This window comes from Schistocerca serialis, chromosome 3 (genome assembly GCF_023864345.2).
Source record: "Schistocerca serialis cubense isolate TAMUIC-IGC-003099 chromosome 3, iqSchSeri2.2, whole genome shotgun sequence".
NCBI classification, from domain to species: Eukaryota; Metazoa; Arthropoda; class Insecta; order Orthoptera; family Acrididae; genus Schistocerca; species Schistocerca serialis.
Window position 1 is genome coordinate 410,765,716 of NC_064640.1, and position 16,017 is coordinate 410,781,732.

At 36.7% G+C, this 16,017-nt stretch overlaps 1 protein-coding gene across 1 annotated transcript in view; it reads left to right on the forward strand.

The window, feature by feature from the left end:
• The first annotated feature begins 438 nt into the window (after positions 1-438).
• The window catches only part of LOC126470274 (phosphate carrier protein, mitochondrial-like), a 47,289-nt gene continuing 31,710 nt past the window's right edge, over positions 439-16,017 (forward strand). The window contains exons 1-2 of the mRNA XM_050098017.1: positions 439-682; positions 11,267-11,427. Coding sequence (XP_049953974.1) covers positions 547-682; positions 11,267-11,427 — 297 coding nt within the window. The 5' untranslated portion in view covers positions 439-546. The remainder of the gene's footprint in view (positions 683-11,266; positions 11,428-16,017) is intronic.

Here is a 16,017-nt window from a genome sequence, read left to right on the forward strand (position 1 = left end):
ATAACTTAAATTCTATCAACAAAAGCATTTAAATTGTATTCCCAAGTCAAAGAAACGCTAACATTTATAAAATAAAAAAATATTTACCTTGGCTCTTCCCGCTTTTGAACAGATTTCAGATATTAAATTCTTAATCTACCTTAAATTCAATTTGTTTCGAAATACACAGTTCGTCCAAAATAGTTGAAACTTGAAAATTAAAACTTTTCGCTTGATCGATATATTTATACTCAAATATTGTCAACCTGTTTATTAGTTGCCTACTTATTTGTATGTAGCTTATAGTAGTCGCTTATATACAAGAAGGTTCTGCGTTGTCTTGGATAGTGACATCTGTCATTTTGTATATGGCTATTGATTTTTTTTTTTTTTTTTTTTAAATCACGAATCTGCACAATATCTTTGCGCGTTTGATGTCTGTAGGTAACGTCATATCTTTCGCCTTGCGTAAGAGTTCTTACAACCTTGCGGCAGAAGTGGTGCTATTCGGGAGAGAGGGTTTAGGATAGGCTGATTTAGGCTTTAAGTGGTACTAAATTCCAAATTATGTTTAATTCTTTGCTAGAGGCCGCGAAGGGAAATCCTTTTGGTTTTCCATTAGGAACTGCGTCATGCGATGGTAGTATTGGCGTAAAACATGGAAGGGAGATTGCTGCGGCTTCTACAGATGCCCCTGTTGGAGGTAAAATGTTCAATATTGAAGTTAAAATATTCGAAGTAACTTTACATACATAAATATAGTACCCTGCTCCAGTCTTATACTTGCTATTTTATGCAAATATTTTGTTAATTGTGGATTACATACCAGATTTGGGTAGACGATTTTCCCCATGGTGTAAATGTGCAGTTTTTTACTCGCAAGAAATGGAAATATTTCCTACAATACTGTTAAAGTATTAAGTATATTTTTGGTAAGTGGTAACTTTAATTCAGTATCTTCAGCAAGCACGGCTACAGAATTATTGATTCGGATCGTGCATGGATGTTAGAAGTCGTCGTTTCATTGATACCCTATGTTTCGTGATAAAATAATTGCTGCGCACAAAAATGATTTTTTGCGTACTTGTCATGGTGTGAAGGCGCCCCCTTCTCTCTCTCTCTCTCTCTCTCTCTCTCTCTATCTCTCCCTCACACACACACACACACACACACACACACACACTCTCACTCTCTCTCTCTCTCTCTCTCTCTCTCTCTCTACGTTCATCTCGTCGTACCATTTACCATGCTAAGTTTCCTATACAGCCAAGAAATATTGGGTTCACTTATTTGCAGAATTAACTACACACTAATACACGTAGTCTGTGTGTTGCGCGTCCTACAAATTAACTAGTGTAAAGATGATTGACGCCCAGTGGAGTAACACATTTGTGACAATGCGTATGTGGAAGTAAACCACTTCGCATACGGTGGAAGATGTTGAGCTAAGAGATACTCCTTACGAAAAATAACATAACTATCTTCTCGCACCAATTGCTTTATTTCAAATAGAATCGGCCACGCGACGCCGAATTCGTTTTCTTGCATGGCATCCCAATAGCTGTGAATATAGTGATCAGGTGGGTGCGGTCTTCGTTCATTTCCCAGAACGCTTTGACTGTGTCACACACACTTTTATTGACGAAACGACAATCACGTTGAATATTAAACAAAGTTGGCGACTGTGTTGATGCTTTTTATTAAAAAAAAATGCCTTCAGGTGTGCCCAAGGGAAATGTCGGGATCCTTGTTCACATTGTAAATTAATGACCTGGCAGATACTTAATTTCGACATTTTTGCAGATTAATTACGTAATCTTCGAAGATATGCACAAATATAGTCAGATCTTGAGATTTCAAAGTGGTGCTGAGATTTGAAACTTTAATTGTGCCAAAAAAAAAAAATTCCTGTTACAAAACAGCATTAACTGTTACAATTTCAGTGAATCTCCTTTGAAATATATTTAATTCTCCGAAGTATCAATTTGTGGCAATAAGCAGTGGAATCGTCAGTGCAAAATTTCAAGAAATGCTGTTGAGGTATCTAGAAATAGGCTACAGCCTCGTCGTTCATGTCGCTGCTGGTAGGTGCCATGAAGATTAGTATAATTTAGAGGTGCTGTTCCAGATAAGTCAGTTAACTTGAAAACTTCTGTAGCAGCTGATTGGGTACAGGCACTAAGAATAAGACAGTGTTAGGATTTTTTCCTGGCACTCATTGCTGGGTTCACTTTTGGTTCTGCTTGGCTATGTGTGAACATGCCAACTAACTCGTTTGATGTATTTTCTCCCCATTCCCCTCATGTAACTGTAACTATTGATATGACCCAAACTTAGGATTTTTAATATTTTTCAAAAGCAAAGAGAACCCATCAGCCACTCCTGTACTGATCATTTGAATGCTGGGATGTAAATTCAACACAACTATAGAACCCTAAAGGGGTAAAATGTTACCATTGTTAACGGTTGATTGTAAATTTTATTCAAGGGTGGACATAATTTATAGCTTATGCACAGATTAATTTTAATCATAAGGTCTCCAAAGGTATGTCACATATAAAGTAAAAAATGGCCTGTTTTCTGCTCTATACTGAAAATACCAGATTAGTGGGAACTTGGAATTGGTACCAACTGCAGTCATAAATTTTGCAAGGGTTTAGTAATCTAAATCATCTCGTTGAGATAGTGTTCTGCTGGTGGTCTGCATCTTATTAGCATGGTACTTCAATGTTTTAACTCGTCAGGTGTTTTCATTGTTTGTATGAAATAGTTCTCAACTTTTCTGGTACAGTTGAGCATCCTACGAATCCAGTAAAATTGCACAGTCAGCACTAAGTAGTAGACAAAAGCAGCAGCTTAGAAATGTGGAAGAATAGTAGCTTGTTTCAATGTAGCTGCTTTCTTTGTAAACTATCTTGACAGAAGCAGCCTTCTTAGGGAAGATGTCTTTGCTTTGGTTAAAGTCCTGTAATATGTAGTTTGTATTGGCTGCAGTGTAATTTGGTGGATTTATACCCTCGGATATAGATTAGATTATTCCCACATACATGTGCCTACCCATATTGGGTATTATTGATTTTACAGACACAGTGTCCGCTTTGGCCCCTGACATCAGAATGGCAGTTATAAACCACGTGTCTGCTATAGAAGAATGATGAATGTTAGCTGGGTAGCTCAAATAAATAATGAAAAGGAACTGAACCAGATTGGAGAGGAAATAGATCCATCTCAAGACATTGAGGAATCATCAGTTTGGGGAGGGAGGAAAGTATTGTAGGTAAAAACAGAGGCACAGGTTTGACTGCAATAAGTGGATGAGTGTGTGTAGGCTGCAGTAACTATAGATAAGTGTGTAGGATAACGAGCATGCAGATCAGCATTATTAAAGCTGAAAAAGGCAACAAACCACTTTTCAAATTTCAATGTTTAAAAAGAGCCATAACAAGATACAGGAGATAGGCAAAATAATGTGAACACCTGTACTTCCTTGGGAATGGTTTATTAATAAAGGGTTGATCCCCTATTATGCCTGTAGTCGAGCGTTCTGCCACTCTTCAATCAGAATCTCTTCTAATTCCTGTAGTGATGGAGGCAGAAATCTGCTCAGTCTGCAATCCAGTACTGCCCACACGGTTTAGATAATGTTAAAAGTCCAGGGATTGTGCTGGCCAGGTAAGACATTGCAGTTAAGTTGCATGCTTATCATACCACGATTGTACTGTTCTGGATGTGTGAATGGATGCATTATTGTCTTGGAATATGTTATCATTGTTGGGAATATCATTTGAATCATGGGGTGCACCTGATCACGTAAAATGTTCATTGTTGGTTGTAACATGGCCTTTGAGAGTAATGATGGGACCAGCAGAATACTATGATATGGCTGCCCACACAATCACACTTCCACATCCATACTTAACCCTTGGAATTAAGCAGGATTGTAGGCTTCTTTTGGCACTCTCCAGATGTAAACTTTGTCCGGTGTTGGAAATAACAAAAATGTTGACTCATTGGATCGATCCTATGGCGGCGTATTTCCACTGATCAGCTGTCCAGGTTTTAAGCTTCTCACACCATGTTTTACACTTCTTTGCATTTGTCGTCACTAATAGTTAAGGTACATAAACCCGTCCATGCATATTTGCTTTTTGGAGTTCTCAGCAGACAATGTCAGTAGGTATGAGGTCTCAAAGATGGTTATCGAGCTATGCTGTCAATTCAGCTGCTGTAGTTTTGTGTTTTGACACAGTTCGTGTTAGTGTACAGTGATCTGTCTGTCTAGTTTTGATTTGTGCCCACTATTATGTTTACACAATGTCTTTCCATGTTTTGTGTAGGCTGTCATGACTGCTGAAACAGTTGCTCTTGAAACATTCAATAAGTTGGCTGTCGTGGTTACCTATCTCATGATAGTCATTACTGGGCATGACCACCAGTGCAGCAGCAATGTTATACACGACATCTGCTGATATTTTTACATGGGATTTTATGTGGGTATGACCATCAGTCAGCTGTCGACTTGAATGGGTGTCCACCAGAAACTTGCCAAAGGCCAAAAGCACAAGTTGACCTCCCAGTGGTGGAACATGCTGCTGTGTACAGCATGCTGGATTTCAGTGGCTCCCTCACTATCCACGCCATCTAGAGTCAGGTGGGAGTTGTCCTTGAAACAAATCTTACTTTCCTGTAATCCTTCTGCCCTCAGTCTCCACTAATCCCATGTGTCCTGCACATTTACACCTGTGCACATGTTAATGTGCTTGACCCACATGCAGATAGAAGCATGTATGTAGGTTGCATGCCTCTTAAACATTGTGTGTGTGATTTCATTCACACTTTTATTTGCTGGCCGCATCTATTTCACTGTGGGACAAGCTGCAGCAGCATAGCGACTAGCTGGAAGGTGCACAGGTGTAAACGAGTCTTAATTACACTCACACTGTACCCCCTTCATTGCTGTCTCCCCTTCTCTTCTCACCCTTTGTATACTCCCTGTTGTAATCCTGTGCTGCACAACTCCCTGACACCTGTCACATTACTTCCCTCTGCACCATCTGCCTCTCCCCATATTCCTATCCTGTGCACCTGCTGCCTTTGTCGGACACCAGCCAACCTTCCCCAACCCTTCCTCACATTCCCTGCCTCTTGTCTCCTTTCTCTCACTTCATCTGACTCAACCCCCTCATGCATGTGAGGTGCAGCGTTGCAGCTACCGTTACCATATTTGTGTATGGTGGTGGTAGATTCAGCCAACCAATGTCTGTTTCATCTGCCATTTAAACTTTAAAGTAGTGGCCACTTAAAGTAAGTGTTTTGTAGTGCAATGAAAATACACATTAAAATTCAGAATTCATACTACCATCCATGATGTGGTAAAAATAACTTTAATTATTGATTTAATATTCACACTTTAGAAACTGTAGTTCATGTATGAAGAATATTTTGTTTCAAATGAACAACCAACATAGGAAGTTGTGTGGGAATCTGACAGTTTCAATGTGAATGTGAAGAAATTGAAAGTGTCAGCTTCACATGATTTTAACTTACATGAAAAGCTAGAAGAAATTGCTAGGATATACAGGGTGGTCAGAAACAGGTTGTGCAGGGAAATGTTAAGAAAAAAATGTGATGGGTTGTGCTGTTTTATAGTTCATTAGCATTGAAGTTAGCAAAGCAGACCATTGTGCACACATCAAAAAGGCCTACAAGGCAGTGTCACCAAATGTGTTCATTTGAATTCCAATATCCGAACAAGTGAGACAAAGATCGGACACATAGTGGTAGTAAGGATCAAACTGGAGCCAAAGGCTGAAAAGTCTCGTGCATTATCATCTACACTATGAGAACTGACACTGTCTGGTGGGCCATTGGCATTTGCTTGCACAAGGGCCTGATTGACTAACTTCTGTGCTAGTTGACTCATAAACGACACAGCATGTTGTTGTTGATTTTTTAACCTACCCTGTAACACACTAACAAGCTAATCAGTTTCTGCTCACTGTGTAGAGAAGATAAATTGCCTCCTCCGCAGCCAACAAAGCCAATTTAGTTGTTGATAGTGTGGAGAAGAGATATGGGGAAGCTGTTAGGTACATCTCTGCAGATGATATACCAAATGTTGAGATCCCTAGAAAACAGTAACAGGATATCTAATTATGAAAGAAGAAATGGACATGGAAAATTAAAAACGAATAAAGAAACAGGATGTGATGAAATTCTAATGGAACTCATTATATTCCTTGGTGAAGAAGGTATCAGTCTCAACTTTTTACAAAATTTGATATGATTCATAACTCTACCAATGCCTATTAACAACTTCTAGTGTATTATCAAAAAAGAATGGGTGAAAATGTGAAGATCATTCTCATTACTCTTGAGTCATTTCCTTGAATATTTGTGTCCATCCCATGCTTGAAAAATGGGAGAAATTCATTGGTGTGAGAGTTTGTGTTCAGGAAAAGTTTAGGTATGCAAAAGAGTAGTTGCAGTGTAGATTTCACTGTAAAAATGCTATGATCAGGATTAAAATACAGATATTTGTTTTGAATTGTAAACTTAAGGAAATTCTGAAAAATAAATGTAGATCAGAAAGACATCTGCTGTATCAAGAATTTGTTGGAATGAGACTGTTAAAGTTGTTTGATGTTGCCAATTTGGTTAACTGTAGATTGCTAAAATATTGTAAAATTTAAAATTCCAGTTGGTATCCCTTCAGGGTTTTCGCCAACCTGGACATGTTTTATGTGCTCTTAAATACCTTAATGGTGGTTGAAATATTCGTGTGACTAGTGGTTTGCTGATGCTGGTGCTCTTGTAAGTACAAAGAATGTTTAATAGTGGTGCCCCTCTTTTTTAATAGTTGGTGTATTTGTTTTATCGCTTAGAATTCATCTTGGTGTGGCATCTTGAGTGAAATAAGCAGTCAGTTTTTTAAGTTTGTTGGCAACTATTACATTGGCCCTCTTCAGTGCTAATCAGCCTTTTGCTACTGAAGTTAGCACAGTATGGGGGTGCTGAATTTGATTTTGATACTAACATACTGGGTGATTTGCTTGGAGAGGCTGATACAGACAATGGAGAATTTAGCGAAGAGGAAGATTTGCTTGAAGAGAATATTGTGTACTGATAAGGGACATAGACCAGAGTTTGAAAGCAACAAATGAGAAAAATGAGGAATCAGAAAAATCCCAGGTGGCCACTAAAGAAAGCTGAACTCTAATCTTTTGTGTGTAAAATACTCTTGTAGTTATAATTTATAACTAGTGCATAATGTAAATTGACTTCTTTTCTAATAAAATTTTAGGCAGTAAAGTTGTCATACAGTAGTACATTCTGTACTTAGTGTGTAACATGGCATTGGAGAAATAATTGTAATTAATGAGTTGTAACCTGTAAATAGTCATATTTTCAAATAAATTTGAAGTAGGAAAATTTGTTTTAGTAGAAGTGTAAAATTACCCTTTTCAGTGCTCTAATGTAATATATGTAGAAGAGTCTGGCAAGAATGTGTTCTGCCACCTCTGTTATTTAATTTGTACTCTTAGCACTTTTAAGGAAGCACTTGGTAATACAGAACAAATGAGTGTAGGTTAATGTTGTCTTCCTATGTTGATACAGAATTCATTGTGGATAATATAGCTGAATCTTGTCAACATTATAGATTTCAAACCAGAATGTCAACACCAAAAAGATGCATTTTATGCTTCACACAACAGCCTGACTCATTTACAAATGGAAGTTTAAGTTCCAATGGCTCCTTAATACAGTGTGTAGGAAAGATAACTTGGAGAATGCCTTTGTGAAGATAGAGCTCAGGCATGGAGCCACAGTGTCACATAAACACCTGTAATACTTTTATAAAATTCAAGAATACTATTAATGTAAACCTAGGTCTAAACCTTAACTAGATCTGTAAGAGAGTAAATTTGGTCTGTAATTCTTTGTTCTGAAGGATGGACACTAAATATGCAAACAGCAAAGAAGTTAGATCTTCGAAATGTGAATTTATCACAGAGCGATTAAATTCTGTGAACAGCAAAAATAACAATGATGTATTGTGATTACACACACAATGAGAAATATTAGCAGCATATATCAGAAGAAAAACTCATATCCAAAACATATATTTTGGAACTAAATATATAATTCTGCAGTTGATAATACGAGGGAAGATAGGGGGTAAAAGAAGGAAATGGCAAAAGATATATTGGTTAGAAAACATAAAACAGTGGATAAGATTTCATAGTCCAAGCAACTACAATGCACTGCACTCCCTAGAATAAAGATGTGTTATGTAGTTGCCATTATCCATTGATGGTGATGGTGATGATGATGATGATGATGATGATGATGATGATGATGATGATGATGATGATGATGATGATGATTCAATAAGCATTAAGAATATCATAATCTAGATCACAATGCAGGTGTCTATAGACTTAAACAGCTGTTGTAGTCAAAAAGCAGATGTTTGTGAAATTGCATAAAAATTGATTTCCCCATAAGCAGTTACCAGGCAGACACAGATATATTGTATTGTCAGGCTGTCACTATGATTGAGCTCTTTCAGTGGCCTATGAATGTGTGTTGTTCAGAGACTGATTTCAATTAATTGCCAGACTGTAAAGTGACTGGAATGTTTCAACAGGTCCTGTTAAGATCCTTGTAAATTTGGCAGCTGAGGAAATTATTAATGAAACTTCAGGACTCACAACTAGTTTCTCAGCATAAGTAATCGCTGTTACTGTGAATGAATAATACCAATGGTGCTATTTAAGAGAATTCAAGAAAATAGTGCTAGACCCAATTATGTTTCAATAAAGTTAAGAAATTTAATTATTTGGAATAGTTCAGGAAGTTTTCCTCACTGAATCTATGAATAGAAGACAAACAAATGGTATTTTTCCTGCCATAGTGGTGTAGCTTGTACTAGAAGTGTGGGCAGTGTAACTTCACTCTTTGTTGGGTTGCTGGAAGCTAACAATGAGCTATATGAACATTGATTGAGTGTGTGAGGCATGACTAGGACTACAACATATGTAAACGAGAAGATGCAACTCTCAACTGTTTTCAAGCAAATAGCTTGGATATTTTAGGCATACTTTGCTTATATAGTTTATAATGTCACTAGTATTCAAAGATTGCACAGCCGAGCAAGTGTATGCTTAGTTCTATTAGTGTGATGTCTGTGGGTTGAATGTCACTACCAGTACATTTTTTAATTCCCTCATAATTCTGATAACAAATGTGTGGTAGCCACAAAATTGTGTGATGACAGAGCTGTTTGAATGTAAATGACGTTGGTTTTTACAGGCATGCATTGAAAAAACAATGCATAAACTTGGTTTTCATTAAAAGGTCTGTATGTTGCTATAATTATTGTTCTCCATACTTCTGTGGACAGATTGGTGCAGTGCTCCATAGGTTACCCATTTGACTGAAAGTTCTTGTCTACCCTTTACTTCCAGTCTCCTTAAGAATTTTTTCCTGTGATTATCAAAATAATAAACAAATCATTAAATATTGATAAACTGCAAAGTAATAATTAACCTGTTAGAATCCCATGAGAATGAAAAGAAACTGCTGGCAGAGAGATTTGATCCAATGATGTTGCCTAAGCATTTACTCATTTGGCTGCAGACACCTTTAATAGTAGCAACCATAGAAAATATATAAGCACATAGTTAAGTCCGAACTGTGTCCTTCACATCACATCAATATAAATGAAATTGGTGAGATGAAGTTCCTACGCTCCCCTTGTAAAGGAAAATGACGTCTTGCATTTCATCTTTTTTGACTGAAATAGTGTAGTAAGATCATGGCCACATTTTTATTAATGAAGTGTCATCCTCTCTCTGCTAGTCTCCATCAATATTAACTGTTTCTGTCAATACTTTAATTGGTAAAAGTGTATAAATGGTTTGTTAGTAAGAGATTACTATGGAATATGATGAACACGTGCCAAAAGTCTGAAAGCCAGAAGTTTGTTGGTTAAAATACATTTGTGTTTAGATAAACTACTGCAAAATGAATACTGACTGGTGATAGTATCATTTTAAAAATCCTTTTCTGGATTTGTAAATAGTCTTCATTGTAGAAATCATTTGTTAAAAGCATGAACTGAACTTTTATTTACATTGACATTTTAAAACAGAAAAATCTTTTAGGAACTTCGTGTAATCTAAGCTGTTCACTTATGTCATAGATTTCAATGCTGTTCATGCCAGTGTATCATCTACATCCTTTCTCTCTAAATTGTTCTAAATACTTAAATCATGTTGAAGTTTTCTTTTATATGTATATCCTTGTTTGAGTGGTATTAAATTCTTTTTGTTGGATGATTTCGGGGCTTGATAAATAATTTGCTTGCTGTGAGATCATATCTCGATGTACTGCCTGTTCTTAATACTTAGACTATACTTGTTTGTAAGACTGACTATGAAATGGTTTTAAAAGAGAATGGTTACTTCTGTATTTGCACTAACAATGAGCAATAAGAATGAAGTGACAATGCAAAATAAGACTCACAAAACCATGATCTTGGGCTGGGTTTGGAATAATTGGTTGAACTGTTCAATAAATGTGCTGAGTGTCTTGTCATAGTGTCAAATTCAGTTGAAAACTCACCTTTCAACCTAATCCAGCTATCAAGCTTCACTAAGAACTAATCTGCAACCTTCATTCCAAAGAAATAATAAATTTTGGCACTGAGTGAAAATTTAAGGGCAAGTGTGTAGTAGTAATGTTGATTTCAATTTTGAGCCCCCAGGTGCAAGAGTCTGTTTAGTTGCCTAAAACTCATATTGGATATGTAAGTCTGTGTTGTCAGCATCTGTGCTGTAGAGGAAGTGTCCTGTCTTAACATGCCTCCATTCTGAGGCCCTACACCACTACAGCAATAGTTCTGCATTCATTATTAAGATTTGAATATATCAGTGCATCAAGATGATTAACTAGACTGCTCCTAGCAAAGTACTTCAGAAGAATATGGCAGTCTGCTATGTTAATAACTGAAATAGTGAGGAATTATGAGAAAATTACCATTAAATTTTATTGCTTTGATAAAACAATGGACATAGAAATGTGGACATAACCATGTGTAACATATCCTCTTTTGGTGGACAGGAGCTTTTCTGAACTCCTTAATCCATATATTTAAATTTACTGTATGGTTACTGTTAGAATTGGATGAGTGAATGTTAATCTTCTTATTAGTCATATACTTCCTATTGAGACTATATTGGAATTTTTATTTTAAAAAATGTTTTTTCTTCTTCTGTTACAGACTCCTGTGAATTTGGTTCTCCAAAATATTTTGCGTTGTGTGGGCTTGGTGGTATTTTGTCCTGTGGAATCACACACACAATGGTTGTTCCACTTGATCTGGTTAAATGTCGTATTCAGGTTGACCCCGCAAAATATAAATCAATAATAAACGGTTTCAAGGTATGTACTACATGCAACAACTTAGCTAAGTGCGTTGGAATTAAAAGGCAGAAAAGTTCGTACACTTCAATTTTTGTTCATTTTCAGTTCATATAGCATTTAAGGAACATTTGTTTAGTGGTTGTGGGTGGTATTCTATTTACATGATTGGCTTTAAAGTATCTTGATGTTTAAATGTAGTAATGGAAGTCCTCACAAATATCACCCATTCAGAAGTATATGAAGTAATTAAAAATAGTAAACAATATGCACCAAAATAACAATTTCATTCATACTGATACTCTGTGGCTGGTTCAAATTTTTCACTTTGCCCTGAACCTTTGATCTGTGTTCTGATTTGGTGATACTTTATGGTTCAGTTAATGTAGTTATACATTAATCCATAATCCAATGCTCAATCAGGCCCTCTTCAGGATACATGGCCTGTGAAATAACACTAGTGTCCACATTTATCAATACAAATAGATGTCACACACTTCAGTTTAGTAATACATGGTAACATCTCAATGTGTGTTGCTTCCATTACTGAAAACATTTCTCCTTGACTACTACTTCTATTACAGACAATTTCAATAATTGTAATCTGTAAAAGGTGGTGGGTAGAAATTAGGTTTATAGTTTTTTAATATTCACCACTTGTGAATGACAAGCATCATATGTACAAATTAATTTGTGATGTGAATGTGAAAAAACATGTACCACATCACTGAGACTTATTGTATGAATTACCCATAGAACATGAAACTAACTCTACATATCATAACAAAATCGAATAGGATTGGATTGTGGCTTCAGAGAATGAATCATAGCTGTACTGTCTAGCAGAGAAGTGGGTTATCAATCCAGACATCTTAAATAGATAATGTCGATAGAAGGAACAGCACTGGAACAGTCTTTCCATCCGTTTCTGGATGGAAAAAAGGTTGTACATGATTCAAAAGAACAATCAAGGCATTTTCCCTAATTGATTTACGGAAACAGAAAACCTAAATCTGGATTATTAGGCATGTATTTGGACCCTATTGCTGTTACATGTTAAGAGTTAAGCTCTGTACCACCTAGTATTGCATGTTAGGGAGAAGGCCAGGGGAAAAGCAGTATCTGTGATGCAGAGCAGAAGTCTTTCACATTCCTTAGAACATGCGGATTGAAACGTACGTTCACAAATCTGTCAAAGGGTTTGACTTTCAGCTCCAAAACTTCCTTGGCACAGCAAACCCTGCTTAGTTCAGTTACCCACACCCTCAAAAGATCTGATTCTCTGCAATACCTGACATGCTAGATTATCACATCTTTCTTCTCGTACTATGGGCCAGCCGAAGTGGCCGTGCGGTTAAAGGCGCTGCAGCCTGGAACCGCAAGACCGCTATGGTCGCAGGTTCGAATCCTGCCTCGGGCATGGATGTTTGTGATGTCCTTAGGTTAGTTAGGTTTAACTAGTTCTAAGTTCTAGGGGACTAATGACCTCAGCAGTTGAGTCCCATAGTGCTCAGAGCCATTTGAACCATTTTCTTGTACTATGCAGGGTAATGCATTCTGGCAGATGTTTACCTCTATACAGCTCATGCATACTAGGTCATCACTAAGTTTCCGAATTGTACTGAGACTCATAAATATCTTTTTCCTGTCTGTCCATGTGATAGTGTGTGTACCAGTGAGCCCTCAGTGTTCAAAATCACCTTGGGTGCCCAAAGAATGTAGTGCAAAGGACACATGCTAGTGGGCATAGAATGTTATACCAGTAAAAGCACTCCTAACATGGTTTGTCTGACCTCATATATTAACAAATTTCTTGATCTTCCAGCTTTACAACTCACCTTGTTCTCTTTGGATTATGGCCACTGCATACACAATGGAGCAACAATAAACCCTTACAGGTAGCAACTTCACAATACAACAAACTGGCCATCTGCAAAACTTTGTAAAGTGGGTATATGGTGCACATTGGTATTGATAATTGCTAGTGGTCTCAAATCCATTCAGCTCTACAATAGAACAAAATCTGAAGCTATGTACCATTTACTGACGTAATTTATAAAACATATGGTTGACATTGTTCCAAATGTTGTCCAGTGATACCTGCCTTGCCCATATCGTATTTATATGAAGATGGTGTGTAGAGCAGTATTCCCAAGATCTTGAATGAAGCCTGGCAGCTAACGCATCAAAAGGTCATCAGCATAGATCTTTTAACTTATACTTACAGAACATGAAATAGTCCCATACTTTTAGCATATTCAATGATTGTGTAAGTTCAATAATATGCTGCTCTTTTTCCTATAACCTGTGCTTTACCAAGTAAATATTATGGTAAATTGAACATTGTGTGAGGCTTGTCCAAAATCAGTTTAAAATTTCCTTAGTTTACCAATGATATGAATGTTTTCTAACTTCCCTGTAATAAAATGTATAGAGCAATACAGCTCAGCCCCCCCCCCCCCTCCCCCCAGAAAGTGAGGTTTTGTAGGACATCTGCTTCACTAATTGTATTAATTTATTTTCAAGTATACTGGAAACATTTTTACTCTATGGTAGATCCCTCATCCTTAGGTGAGCAGAGACTTCAAATACTCTTTGCCACCACATGTATTTAATTTTATTGAACAGAAACATTGTCAAAACATAAGGAAGGAAGCAGGCAATACACTGACTATACAGCACGAAAGAATAAAAGTCCAGTAAGTAATAGGGTGGGCAGGTCCTCTTGGTGGTGCTTGCAGCAGTACCATGTAGTGGCTGTCATCAGGGACAATGGCCTCTTATGGGCCTTCAAATTCGATGGTCTGGGATCCAGACCAACAGTTCAAATATGGTCTCAAACTTAATGGTTATATGTGTGAATATTAAAGCTTCTGAGGGCAGCACCCTCCAGATTTCATATGCCATTCATAATCAGTTCACTGGGAATTCAGTGTCTAGTTTCTGCCTTGTTGATTCATGTTGTGAGAGGCCACTCTATTGCCTGTCTTTTTGATTCTGTTTCAAATATGTGAAACTGTCTTCTCACACCACCACTTTCAATTATGAAGTGCATAAAGTTTGTGCCTGTTTTTCTAGCCTTGTTACTCTGGTCATTCAGTGCACAATCCTTTGCATAATGTTGTTCGTGGTACCTAATAATTTGGATATTTATTTTACATATTTGCTTTCCATTATGCTCCATTTTATATTCTGCATTGTACACGCGTCAGTGTGTGAAGACTGGAAGTGAAGGTTCATACAGTAATAAACTGTTGATTTTAATTTTGTTTAAAGAATTTAAAATAACCAGTGCTCAACTAGTTGGTGGGAATACTTTGGAATTAGATATTGAATCTTATGACAAACTTGTGGGCAATTTTTTATGACAGAACAGAGAATTTCTACAGTGGTTTGAAGAAATACTTAAATTTCATGTTTCACACATTGTAATTAAGACTTTCAAAGGTTGTGGTTATTTAATAATTAGTAGGTTGTAATTACTAATAAATTTGTTTACAGGCCTGTTTGTGTTAATCAAATATGTAATGCATTCTTTCATTAGCTCTTTGAATGCCTATGAATAATCTAATGAAAGGCAGTTAAAACTTGCTTTAGAGATGTTAATTGATGTGCCAGATTTAGCCAGAGTTTTGTTTAGTGTCAATATACAAATAGACTGAAAAGTCTGCAAGCTACCATTTCAAATTTTAATATTTTTAAGTGTTTTCTTTTAGAAATATTAGCAAAGTAGAGGTGTGATATTGTTCTTTATTGGGACTGTTTGACAAAACTAAAAATACTTCTCAAAATATTAGTTTACTCTCCTGTTTGCAACCTATAGTATAATATTAATATTCATAGTTATGCATTTGTACTTTCATTTGGCAGAAATGTGAGAATCAATGTTGCTCTGACATTTTATAGATTCAATCTGTTCTGTTTCAGCAACTACATAGATTATGTCAACCAAAGTAATGGTAGGCATAAAATAGTGCAGGATCAGTTTGGGATCCATTCATAATAGAAATGTTATTACACTTTGTGCCATTGAAGTTGCAGCCATCTAGCCATTGTTCTGCTGCAGGTGACAAGCTGCATGTTGTGCACAAGCACCTCAACCTTACTTAAATTGTGCAAAATTGAGTTTTAATAATCAGGCATGTGACTGGTTCCTCTGTCCTTTTCCAGTGCTGATGGTCAGTGTGTGTCCTTATTAATGAACATAGGAATGGTATAAAATTCTAAATTTCCCTGTGTGTTCTTGGAGTTAATTACCTTCTAATGACCTTGCCTAAGAGTTCAGTTACAATAGTGTTCTGTGTGGTGTGTTTAACAAGAAGTGAAACAAGTTCATGTGTGTTTTTAATGGTTTTGGTTGGCATTGGTTTGTTTTTGCTGAGGTTTCTCTATTATGACATACCATGTTTGAAATCATTCAGCAAACAATATGATAAAATCAGCTTGTCTTTATTATGAATAAAAATTTAATTCTTGCTTTGCAAGTAAATGTAATAGCACCCTCATTTTGGAAAGGATTTCTAAGGAATGGTAGGTTCCCAGTCACGATGGGTAATGTTCCTGGAACGGTGATTTATCATTCACTTTGGTTGGTCTGAATGTAATTCGTTT